Source organism: Rhinoderma darwinii, chromosome 6 (genome assembly GCF_050947455.1).
Source record: "Rhinoderma darwinii isolate aRhiDar2 chromosome 6, aRhiDar2.hap1, whole genome shotgun sequence".
NCBI classification, from domain to species: Eukaryota; Metazoa; Chordata; class Amphibia; order Anura; family Rhinodermatidae; genus Rhinoderma; species Rhinoderma darwinii.
The window spans coordinates 2,472,089-2,484,586 of NC_134692.1; the positions used below are offsets into that span (position 1 = coordinate 2,472,089).

The window sequence follows — 12,498 nt, forward strand, 5'->3', positions numbered from 1 at the left end:
CCACCGCACCATGTACCTAAACTGCTGTACCCACCGCACCATGTACCTAAACTGCTGTACCCACCGCACCGTGTACCTAAACTGCTGTACCCACCGCACCATGTACCTAAACTGCTGTACCCACCGCACCATGTACCTAAACTGCTGTACCCACCGCACCGTGTACCTAAACTGCTGTACCCACCGCACCGTGTACCTAAACTGCTGTACCCACCGCACCGTGTACCTAAACTGCTGTACCCACCGCACCAAGTACCTAAACTGCTGTACCCAACGCACCGTGTACCTAAACTGCTGTACCCACCGCACCATGTACCTAAACTGCTGTACCCACCGCACCGTGTACCTAAACTGCTGTACCCACCGCACCGTGTACCTAAACTGCTGTACCCAACGCACCGTGTACCTAAACTGCTGTACCCACCGCACCGTGTACCTAAACTGCTGTACCCAACGCACCGTGTACCTAAACTGCTGTACCCACCGCACCGTGTACCTAAACTGCTGTACCCACCGCACCATGTACCTAAACTGCTGTACCCACCGCACCGTGTACCTAAACTGCTGTACCCACCGCACCGTGTACCTAAACTGCTGTACCCACCGCACCATGTACCTAAACTGCTGTACCCACCGCACCATGTACCTAAACTGCTGTACCCACCGCACCGTGTACCTAAACTGCTGTACCCACCGCACCATGTACCTAAACTGCTGTACCCACCGCACCATGTACCTAAACTGCTGTACCCACCGCACCGTGTACCTAAACTGCTGTACCCACCGCACCGTGTACCTAAACTGCTGTACCCACCGCACCGTGTACCTAAACTGCTGTACCCACCGCACCGTGTAACCAGTCAGCGCACATCTGATCACGGACGGCTGAGGACAATAATCAGGTTCTTTTTTTTTTTTTAAACTAGAAGAGAAAACAAAAGCCTCCTGTTCTCCGGTAAGAACAAGATCTGAAGCCACGGAGGATTAACCCCTCCACTGCCACGAGTCAGGGATCTATCCCATCTCACCACACTCCTGATCCAGGAGGCTCTGGATGAACAGATCTATAGGCCTCTCCATCAGGGTAATAATATCACCTATAGACGCAATCCGGGGACAACGTTCCTGCACATTATAATTATTCCATCTCGGCAGCGAACGGATTCTCCTTACTCCTAAATGATTGGTTTGCTCAGTATTCTCCCACAATCCCCTGCTTGACAGCGCTCCTCTATCTGGGGGGAACTTTATACCTCATCTTCTTTCTGAATAAAATGCCAGAACTACGGTGAAGACTGACACAAATGCTGAGCAGTGAAAGAGGGAGTGGCAGGTGTAACTCTATATAAAAAGCACATTAATATGCCATGCAGGGTCTGTGAAAAGCTGGGTGACCGTCTCTATGGCAGCCATTAGTGGTTGTCACTTAACATCAGTCTCCCGTGTAGGAGTTAAGAAGTTTTTACACGGGCCAATGACCGGGCACACGGGCGCACTTTTGACGGCACGTTCCCAATCATCATGCCCAGCGATCAGCCGACAAACGAGCAAATGTTTGATTGGCGACTGATCACATCTTTTATGTGGATAAAAAAAATCATGGGATGTCGGCTGCGTTTTCTTGTGTGAACAGGGACGAGCTGCCGACAATAACGCAAGGGCTTAGTCACATACGATACCGATGATCGCGCCGTGTAAATAGAACTAAACGAGCGCCGATCGTCTTGATAGATCATTGATCGTTACCAGCAGAACAAACGAGATTCAGGGGGTGGGATTTTCAGGGTGTTTTTTTGGGTGGAAATCCAGAGGGAGGGGCTGCAGGCGGTTCGGGTGGTTGCTAGGCAGTGCAGGCGGATCGGGTGGTTGCTAGGCAGCGCAGGCGGCGGCCCAGGAACCGAATTTACATTTCTTATCTTATTTTAATTCAAGATAATAAAAAAATTGTATAAGAATTTCCAATCCCAGCGTCATCCCGCTGTGGCCGCAGCGATCAGGTTTCTATTGGGCCCCTCACCCGCACTTCCTATGATGTCACCGACGCCTCTCCAAAAAGACGAGGAAACGCTGCAACTGCCCCAATGGAGGCGGCGTTGGACGCACGGTATCTGCGCTTTATAACAGGGCAAATGTAGAGGACACAGCGAGGAAATGTATAAAGATACTGACCCCTATAACACATGTTATATAACAGGGCGGAGGTCAAGGCCTTATATCATGTGTGAAGAGTCCCAGAGATTTATCGGATGATGTCACTTTGCAGACTGATGATGTCACTGCTCATAGACTAAAGCCATTGTATTCATTATGGACCAATATAGAATGTGTTTTATGACCTCTATGAACTCACACGGAGGTCACCACAGAATGCGGAGGTCATTGATGTAAACACCTAACTGATAGACGGATGATGTCACTGCTCATAAACTGATGAGGTCGTTGTATTTAGACTGATGACATCATATAAGAAGGTTATATAAGTGATGACCTCCATGTACACATACTGATAATGTCACCCCACAAAATAATGATGTCATCGATGACCGTAAGGGGAAAAATACATTGATGACATCACTGCACAGAATAATGATGTCACTACTAAGCGAATGAGGTCATCGCACAGAACAAGGTCCTTATTGAGGACTATACACATATATTGACGACATCACCGCTAACAGATTGAGAAATACTTTTTTCCGTCAGTCCTAACTACTCGGTTTCTTCACCATTCCATACAGATGTGGGAGTCTGTGTTACGGGAACGCTGGCGACTCCCCGGCGAGGAGAAGATGACGACGGATCTCAGAAACAAAGTATCATGAAGGTCCCAGATAAAATCAAGATGCAACAAGGCAAAATCATGATAAATAGTAAAAAAAATGCTTGTCAAAGACGTAGAAAAAATTCTGGACTTTTCACAAATGGCGCAGAATTCGACCGCTACTGGGAGACTGTAATCAATCCCTGCACCAGGCGGAATCCATCGCTGCCAGCAGGGAGTGTCCGGCCTGTTACAACAAGCGCCTGAGAACCCGGGGGCCGAGGGGAGGACGAGTCTCTCCGCAGACTGGGAGGGTGAATCCTTGTTAGCTCAGGTGCGGCATTTCCAGGGCACAGATCATCCCTCCATCTGCTTCCTGAGTCCACCGGGCATAGTGTATGGGGGGCACTGCCAGGACTGACAGTCACAGGATACAAGCCGGGGGAGGGACAGGTGAATCCCACCTCCCCTGGGCATACAGTAATTCACATTGTAGAAAATCTCGAGATGGAAAAGGGGGGAGGGTCGGGAGCCCACGTGAACGCTGTAAAGTCGGGGGGACTTCTGCCGGCCGCTCTCATGTCAGGGGATATTAGGGAATAATTCAAAGAATTTTGGACAGAAAAAAAATTTCCTTAAAAGTTGGAATGTCAATATAAGAGGGATCGTCCTCATCTAGTCCACTTCTCACAGCTGATGGTTTGTTACAATGTATCCAGTCTGGACAATCCTCTGTGAGGTAAACACAGCAGCAGCAAAAATCCCTCTCCTGTCTTTATAGTTTGTTACAATGTGTCAGTGCAGTCTGGAGCCTGGAATGTTTACCTCACAGAGCGCAGACTGATACATTAGGAGAACAAGTGAAAGTATCAAACACGTAACTCCTCCCCCTCTGGGGCGTGCGGAGTCCTCCTATGTTCCATGTCTTGTCGCTGTCTGGTTTTATGGTGACATTTCAGGGCCAATATAAAAAAAACAGCGAGGGGCCCGAGCGCCGTCCCTGTATCCAGATGGATTATTCTTTGCATGACTGATCAATAAGGCTCCTGATCAGCGTCTAACGAGATAAAGCCCCTCATGTATGTGAGCCGAAGAGCGCAGGAAAACTTCCCGGATACAGCGGATATAGACCAGAGCGGAGACTATACAGGCAGATACAGAATATATTAACCCCAAACCAGATGAGGATCACAATGTGAACACGAGAGGGGGGGGGGGGGATTACAGCTGCCTGGGGTTGTCATCACTAATGGCCGGGAAATGTCCTGCAATGGAAACGATTCTGGGCTGGGAAGGAAGGGGGCTCATCAGAGGAACACCGGGGGCATCGGACCAATTAAATGCCACCTATTAGCACAAATTACAGATGTAATCTCCAAAAAATGACGAATCACTGTAAATCCTCTGCTATACTTATTTTATTCTGACCCTGAGTTACATCCTGTATTATACTCCAGAGCTGCACTCACTATTCTGCTGGTGGAGTCACTGTGTACATACATGACATTACTTATCCTGTACTGATCCTGAGTTACATCCTGTATTATACTCCAGAGGTGCACTCACTATTCTGCTGGTGGAGTCACTGTGTACATACATTACATTACTTATCCTGCACTGATCCTGAGTTACATCCTGTATTATACTCCAGAGCTGCACTCACTATTCTGCTGGTGGAGTCACTGTGTACATACATTACATTACTTATCCTGTACTGATCCTGAGTTATATCCTGTATTATACTCCAGAGCTGCACTCACTAGTCTGCTGGTGGAGTCACTGTGTACATACACTACATTACTTATCCTGTACTGATCCTGAGTTACATCCTGTATTATACTCCAGAGCTGCACTCACTATTCTGCTGGTGGAGTCACTGTGTACATACATGACATTACTTATCCTGTACTGATCCTGAGTTACATCCTGTAATATACTCCAGAGCTGCACTCACTATTCTGCTGGTGGAGTCACTGTGTACATACATTACATTACTTATCCTGTACTGATCCTGAGTTATATCCTGTATTATACTCCAGAGCTGCACTCACTAGTCTGCTGGTGGAGTCACTGTGTACATACACTACATTACTTATCCTGTACTGATCCTGAGTTACATCCTGTATTATACTCCAGAGCTGCACTCACTATTCTGCTGGTGGAGTCACTGTGTACATACATGACATTACTTATCCTGTACTGATCCTGAGTTACATCCTGTATTATACTCCAGAGCTGCACTCACTATTCTGCTGGTGGAGTCACTGTGTACATACATTACATTACTTATCCTGTACTGATCCTGAGTTACATCCTGTATTATACTCCAGAGCTGCACTCACTATTCTGCTGGTGGAGTCACTGTGTACATACATTACATTACTTATCCTGTACTGATCCTGAGTTACATCCTGTATTATACTCCAGAGCTGCACTCACTATTCTGCTGGTGGAGTCACTGTGTACATACATTACATTACTTATCCTGTACTGATCCTGAGTTACATCCTGTATTATACTCCAGAGCTGCACTCACTATTCTGCTGGTGGAGTCACTGTGTACATACATTACATTACTTATCCTGCACTGATCCTGAGTTACATCCTGTATTATACTCCAGAGCTGCACTCACTATTCTGCTGGTGGAGTCACTGTGTACATACATGACATTACTTATCCTGTACTGATCCTGAGTTATATCCTGTATTATACTCCAGAGCTGCACTCACTATTCTGCTGGTGGAGTCACTGTGTACATACATTACTTATCCTGTACTGATCCTGAGTTACATCCTGTATTATACTCCAGAGCTGCACTCACTATTCTGCTGGTGGAGTCACTGTGTACATACATTACATTACTTATCCTGTACTGATCCTGAGTTATATCCTGTATTATACTCCAGAGCTGCACTCACTATTCTGCTGGTGGGGTCACTGTGTACATACATTACATTACTTATCCTGTACTGATCCTGAGTTATATCCTGTATTATACTCCAGAGCTGCACTCACTATTCTGCTGGTGGAGTCACTGTGTACATACATTACATTACTTATCCTGTACTGATCCTGAGTTACATCCTCTATTATACTCCAGAGCTGCACTCACTATTCTGCTGGTGGAGTCACTGTGTACATACATTACATTACTTATCCTGTACTGATCCTGAGTTACATCCTGTATTATACTCCAGAGCTGCACTCACTATTCTGCTGGTGAAGTCACTGTGTACATACATTACTTTACTTATCCTGTACTGATCCTGAGTTATATCCTGTATTATACTCCAGAGCTGCACTCACTATTCTGCTGGTGGAGTCACTGTGTACATTACATTACTTATCCTGTACTGATCCTGAGTTATATCCTGTATTATACTCCAGAGCTGCACTCACTATTCTGCTGGTGGAGTCACTGTGTACATTACATTACTTATCCTGTACTGATCCTGAGTTACATCCTGTATTATACTCCAGAGCTGCACTCACTATTCTGCTGGTGGAGTCACTGTGTACATACGTTACATTACTTATCCTACACTCTGTATGTACAGCTATGTTTGTATGGACACTCATACAGGAAATGCTGTCAATCACTGAGTAGGACCTCCCACTGGACTCCTAAGTTTACACTACTGAATCTTCTCCTATAAAGATATATATATATATAAATCTGCTCATCTCCTGCGGCTCCATAACCTCTTGACTGCAGATCAGACTCCATGTTTAATGTGACCGGGTCCCTCGATAGGAGAACACAATACAGAAGAGTTTGCTGCATTCTGGGTTTCACGCTTACAAGACCTTACAGTTGTATTTAAATAAATCTTATTGTATGATGCGAATTCATGCAGTTTTCTAATCTACTGTGGGTTTCAATCCCTCCATTATCAAGCATTCTGCTTGTTGTCAGTGAATGGAACAATTCTAGTAAAAATCCTAAAGCTAAAAATCCGCCCTTATGTCAACTTGTGTTATTTGTAAATGATCAGGGGAGATTTAGAGGGGTTTTCCCATCAGAGACATTAATGACGTATCCACAGGATATGTTAGATAGATGCGGGTCCCACCTGTCTCTAGAACGGGGCCGCCAAACCCCATTGTAGCTTTTTGTGCTCACGCTGCCTCCCGGCCACTTCCCGATTAGATGCTCGCTGAGTTACGCTGTTTCTGTAACTACCATCCAGTTCTACGGGTCTTATGGAAATAGCAGAGCTCAGCGAGCTACGCTGTTTCCTTCTTCATGGTCGGAAATCAGCCGGAACACAAAGAGGTAGAACGGGGTTTAGGGGGCCCCGTTCTGGAGATAGGTGCGGGTCCCAGGGGTGGGTCCCGCATCTATCTGACATTTATGACACATCCTGTGGATCTTGTGGATACGTCATAAATGACCCTGATGGGAAAACCCCTTTAAGTTTGTGGCTCTATAGGAAGACAGCGCCACCTACTGGACACATTGTAAAACAACACAGAGACCACTCACAGGAACAACATGATGTTCAGCACGAGGGTCCGTGTACAGGTGGGGTGCTGGGGAGCGGGGGGATCCCAGAGACATTATATAGGATGCCAGTGCTCAGCGCCAGGCGGTGCCCTGTGTAGCAGGAGACTGAACCGTCTTACCTTTTCCTGCGGGGAAGAAACATTCCATCTCCACGCTGCTGCGTGAATGAGAGATGCAGAGGGCACTGCTGGGGACCAGCCCTTCCTGCGGGGGGCTCCTCTCTGTCGTTTTAACCAGACACCATCCAGGCCGGTCACTCGGCCTCTCCAGCAGCTCCACCGTCTGACCCACCTGGATGCTCAACTCATTACTGTGAATGGCGATGAAATCCTGCAATACGGTGGTCAGCTCACAGCCCCCCGACAACTGCAAGAGAAGAGACAGCGCATGAGGCGGGACAGCGCAAGATAATATATACACCATCACAAACCTACTGTGACAGCGTGCTGCTGAGCCGTGTATCTAATCCTATCATGTGTGATACTGTCTGCTGAGCCGTGTATCTAATCCTATCATGTGTGATACTGTCTGCTGAGCCGTGTATCTAATCCTATCATGTGTGATACTGTCTGCTGAGCCGTGTATCTAATCCTATCATGTGTGATACTGTCTGCTGAGCTGTGTATCTAATCCTACCATGTGTGATACTGGCTGCTGAGCTGTGTATCTAATCCTATACTGTGTGATACTGTCTGCTGAGCCGTGTATCTAATCCTATCATGTGTGATACTGTCTGCTGAGCCGTGTATCTAATCCTATCATGTGTGATACTGTCTGCTGAGCTGTGTATCTAATCTATCATGTGTGATACTGGCTGCTGAGCCGTGTATCTAATCTATCATGTGTGATACTGTCTGCTGAGCTGTGTATCTAATCTATCATGTGTGATACTGTCTGCTGAGCTGTGTATCTAATCCTATCATGTGTGATACTGTCTGCTGAGCCGTGTATCTAATCCTATCATGTGTGATACTGGCTGCTAAGCCGTGTATCTAATCTATCATGTGTGATACTGTCTGCTGAGCTGTGTATCTAATCCTATCATGTGTGATACTGTCTGCTGAGCTGTGTATCTAATCCTATCATGTGTGATACTGTCTGCTGAGCTGTGTATGTAATCCTATCATGTGTGATACTGTCTGCTGAGCTGTGTATCTAATCCTATCATGTGTGATACTGTCTGCTGAGCTGTGTATCTAATCCTATCATGTGTGATACTGTCTGCTGAGCTGTGTATCTTATCCTATCATGTGTGATACTGTCTGCTGAGCCGTGTATCTAATCCTATCATGTGTGATACTGTGCTGCTGAGCTGTGTCTAATCCTATCATGTGTGATACTGTCTACTGAGCTGTGTATCTAACCCTATCATGTGTGATACTGTCTGCTGAGCTGTGTATCTAATCCTATCATGTGTGATACTGTCTGCTGAGCTGTGTCTAATCCTATCATGTGTGATACTGTCTACTGAGCTGTGTATCTAACCCTATCATGTGTGATACTGTCTGCTGAGCTGTGTATCTAATCCTATCATGTGTGATACTGTCTGCTGAGCCGTGTATCTAATCCTATCATGTGTGATACTGTCTGCTGAGCCGTGTATCTAATCCTATCATGTGTGATACTGGCTGCTGAGCCGTGTATCTAATCCTATCATGTGTGATACTGTCTGCTGAGCCGTGTATCTAATCCTATCATGTGTGATACTGTCTGCTGACCTGTGTATCTAATCCTATCATGTGTGATACTGTCTGCTGAGCCGTGTATCTAATCCCATCATGTGTGATACTGTCTGCTGAGCTGTGTATCTAATCCTATCATGTGTGATACTGTCTACTGAGCTGTGTATCTAATCCTATCATGTGTGATACTGGCTGCTGAGCCATGTATCTAATCCTATCATGTGTGATACTGTCTGCTGAGCTGTGTCTAATCCTATCATGTGTGATACTGTCTGCTGAGCTGTATCTAATCCTATCATGTGTGATACTGGCTGCTGAGCTGTGTATCTAATCCTATCATGTGTGATACTCTCTGCTGAGCTGTGTATCTAATCCTATCATGTGTGATACTGTCTGCTGAGCTGTGTATCTAATCCTATCATGTGTGATACTGGCTGCTGAGCTGTGTATCTAATCCTATCATGTGTGATACTGGCTGCTGAGCTGTGTATCTAATCCTATCATGTGTGATACTGTCTGCTGACCTGTGTATCTAATCTGATCTTGTGTGTTCCTTCACAGGGGATTGTCTACACCGATACATTGTTTTACATAGAAATACTCTTTAAAAGTACAAATCCAGAGTGACCCCCATCATCCCGGGTTGTCCGTCCAATATCTACTCTCATATGTGGAAATCTGCTCTTCCCCAGCCTCATGAATAGAATTCCAGTGGAGACCGACTGATGCATCGCAGATGGAGTGAAGTAACAGGTGGGGGAGGGGTGTAACTTAGAATTGTACATAATGCTCATTCTTATGCCACTCCGGGTCTGCGGAAAGCTGGGTGACATCTATAGGCGCTATAACGGCAGCCATCAGTGTGTGTCACCCAGTGTCCCCTAAACACCAGAACAGCCTAATGAAATTCACCGACACACACACAGCGCCGCACACACACACACACACACACACACAGCGCCGCACCGGCACACACACAGCGCCGCACAAACACACACAGCGCCGCACCGGCACACACACCGCGCCGCACACACACACAGCGCCACACACACAGCGCCGCACCGGCACACACACACACTCAGCGCCGCACCGGCACACACACACACGCACACACACACACACAGCGCCGCACCGGCACACACACACTCAGCGCCGCACCGGCACACACACACACGCACACACACACACACAGCGCCGCACCGGCACACACACACACAGCGCCGCACCGGCGCACACACACACACAGCGCCGCGCACACACACACACACACAGCGCCGCACACACAGCGACGCACCGACAAACACACAGCGCCGCACCGACACACACACAGCGCCGTACCGGCACACAAACAGCGCCGCACCGGCACACACACAGCGCTGCACCGGCAACACACACAGCGCCGCACCGACACACACACAGCGCCGCACCGACACACACACAGCGCCGTACCGGCACACAAACAGCGCCGCACCGGCACACACACAGAGCCACACCGGCACACACACACAGCGCCGCACACACAGCGCCGCACCGGCACACACACACACAGCGCCGCACCGGCACACACACACACAGCGCCGCACCGGCACACTCACACAGCGCCGCACACACAGCGCCGCACCGGCACACACACACAGCGCCGCACCGGCACACACACACAGCGCCGCACCGGCACACACACAGCGCCGCACCGGTATACACACAGCGCCGCAGCGGCACTGCACTGCACCAGTATACTAGCGGGAGCGGCACTAACACTATACACCGCACCAGTATACACAGCGCCGCACCAGTATACACCGCACTGCACCAGTATACCATCAGGAGCGGCACTAACACTATACACCGCACCAGTATACACCGCACTGCACCAGTATACCATCAGGAGCGGCACTAACACTATACACCGCACCAGTATACACAGCGCCGCACCAGTATACACCGCACTGCACCAGTATACCATCAGGAGCGGCACTAACACTATACACCGCACCAGTATACACCGCACTGCACCAGTATACACCGCACTGCACCAGTATACCATCAGGAGCGGCACTAACACTATACACCGCACCAGTATACACAGCGCCGCACCAGTATACACCGCACTGCACCAGTATACCATCAGGAGCGGCACTAACACTATACACCGCACCAGTATACACCGCACTGCACCAGTATACCATCAGGAGCGGCACTAACACTATACACCGCACCAGTATACACAGCGCCGCACCAGTATACACCGCACTGCACCAGTATACCATCAGGAGCGGCACTAACACTATACACCGCACCAGTATACACAGCACCGCACCAGTATACACCGCACTGCACAAGTATACACCGCACTGCACCAGTATACCATCAGGAGCGGCACTAACACTATACACCGCACCAGTATACACAGCGCCGCACCAGTATACACCGCACTGCACCAGTATACCATCAGGAGCGGCACTAACACTATACACCGCACCAGTATACACCGCACTGCACCAGTATACACCGCACTGCACCAGTATACCATCAGGAGCGGCACTAACACTATACACCGCACCAGTATACACCGCACTGCACCAGTATACACCGCACTGCACCAGTATACCATCAGGAGCGGCACTAACACTATACACCGCACCAGTATACACCGCACTGCACCAGTATACACCGCACTGCACCAGTATACCATCAGGAGCGGCACTAACACTATACACCGCACCAGTATACACAGCACCGCACCAGTATACACCGCACTGCACAAGTATACACCGCACTGCACCAGTATACCATCAGGAGCGGCACTAACACTATACACCGCACCAGTATACACAGCGCCGCACCAGTATACACCGCACTGCACCAGTATACCATCAGGAGCGGCACTAACACTATACACCGCACCAGTATACACCGCACTGCACCAGTATACACCGCACTGCACCAGTATACCATCAGGAGCGGCACTAACACTATACACCGCACCAGTATACACAGCACCGCACCAGTATACACCGCACTGCACCAGTATACCATCAGGAGCGGCACTAACACTATACACCGCACCAGTATACACAGCGCCGCACCAGTATACACCGCACTGCACCAGTATACCATCAGGAGCGGCACTAACACTATACACCGCACCAGTATACACAGCGCCGCACCAGTATACACCGCACTGCACCAGTATACCATCAGGAGCGGCACTAACACTATACACCGCACCAGTATACACCGCACTGCACCAGTATACACCGCACTGCACCAGTATACCATCAGGAGCGGCACTAACACTATACACAGCACTTTATACATTTTGGACATAAAGTTTAGTGCCGATGCTGCTGAGAATATTCGTCTTACTTTTAAAATCGTAACTATTTTCAAGATCTCTCCTAACTGTTTGGGAATGGAACATTCATTCAGACGCAGACAGCCTATCCTGACCTAACTTCTCACAGCTGATAGTTTGTTACAATGTGTCAGTGCAGGAAAAATGGTTCAATCTGGAGACCAGGCAGTTTACCTCATAAAGGATTATCTA

General features: G+C 48.3%; 1 protein-coding gene across 5 annotated transcripts in view; it reads right to left on the minus strand.

Moving 5' to 3' along the window:
* KALRN (kalirin RhoGEF kinase) overlaps positions 1-12,498 on the minus strand; it is a 263,889-nt gene that overhangs the window by 122,585 nt on the left and 128,806 nt on the right. For all 5 annotated transcript variants that reach the window (XM_075829015.1, XM_075829014.1, XM_075829013.1 and 2 more), the window contains exon 32: positions 7,389-7,635. In XM_075829015.1, the coding sequence (XP_075685130.1) occupies positions 7,389-7,635 (247 nt within the window). The remainder of the gene's footprint in view (positions 1-7,388; positions 7,636-12,498) is intronic.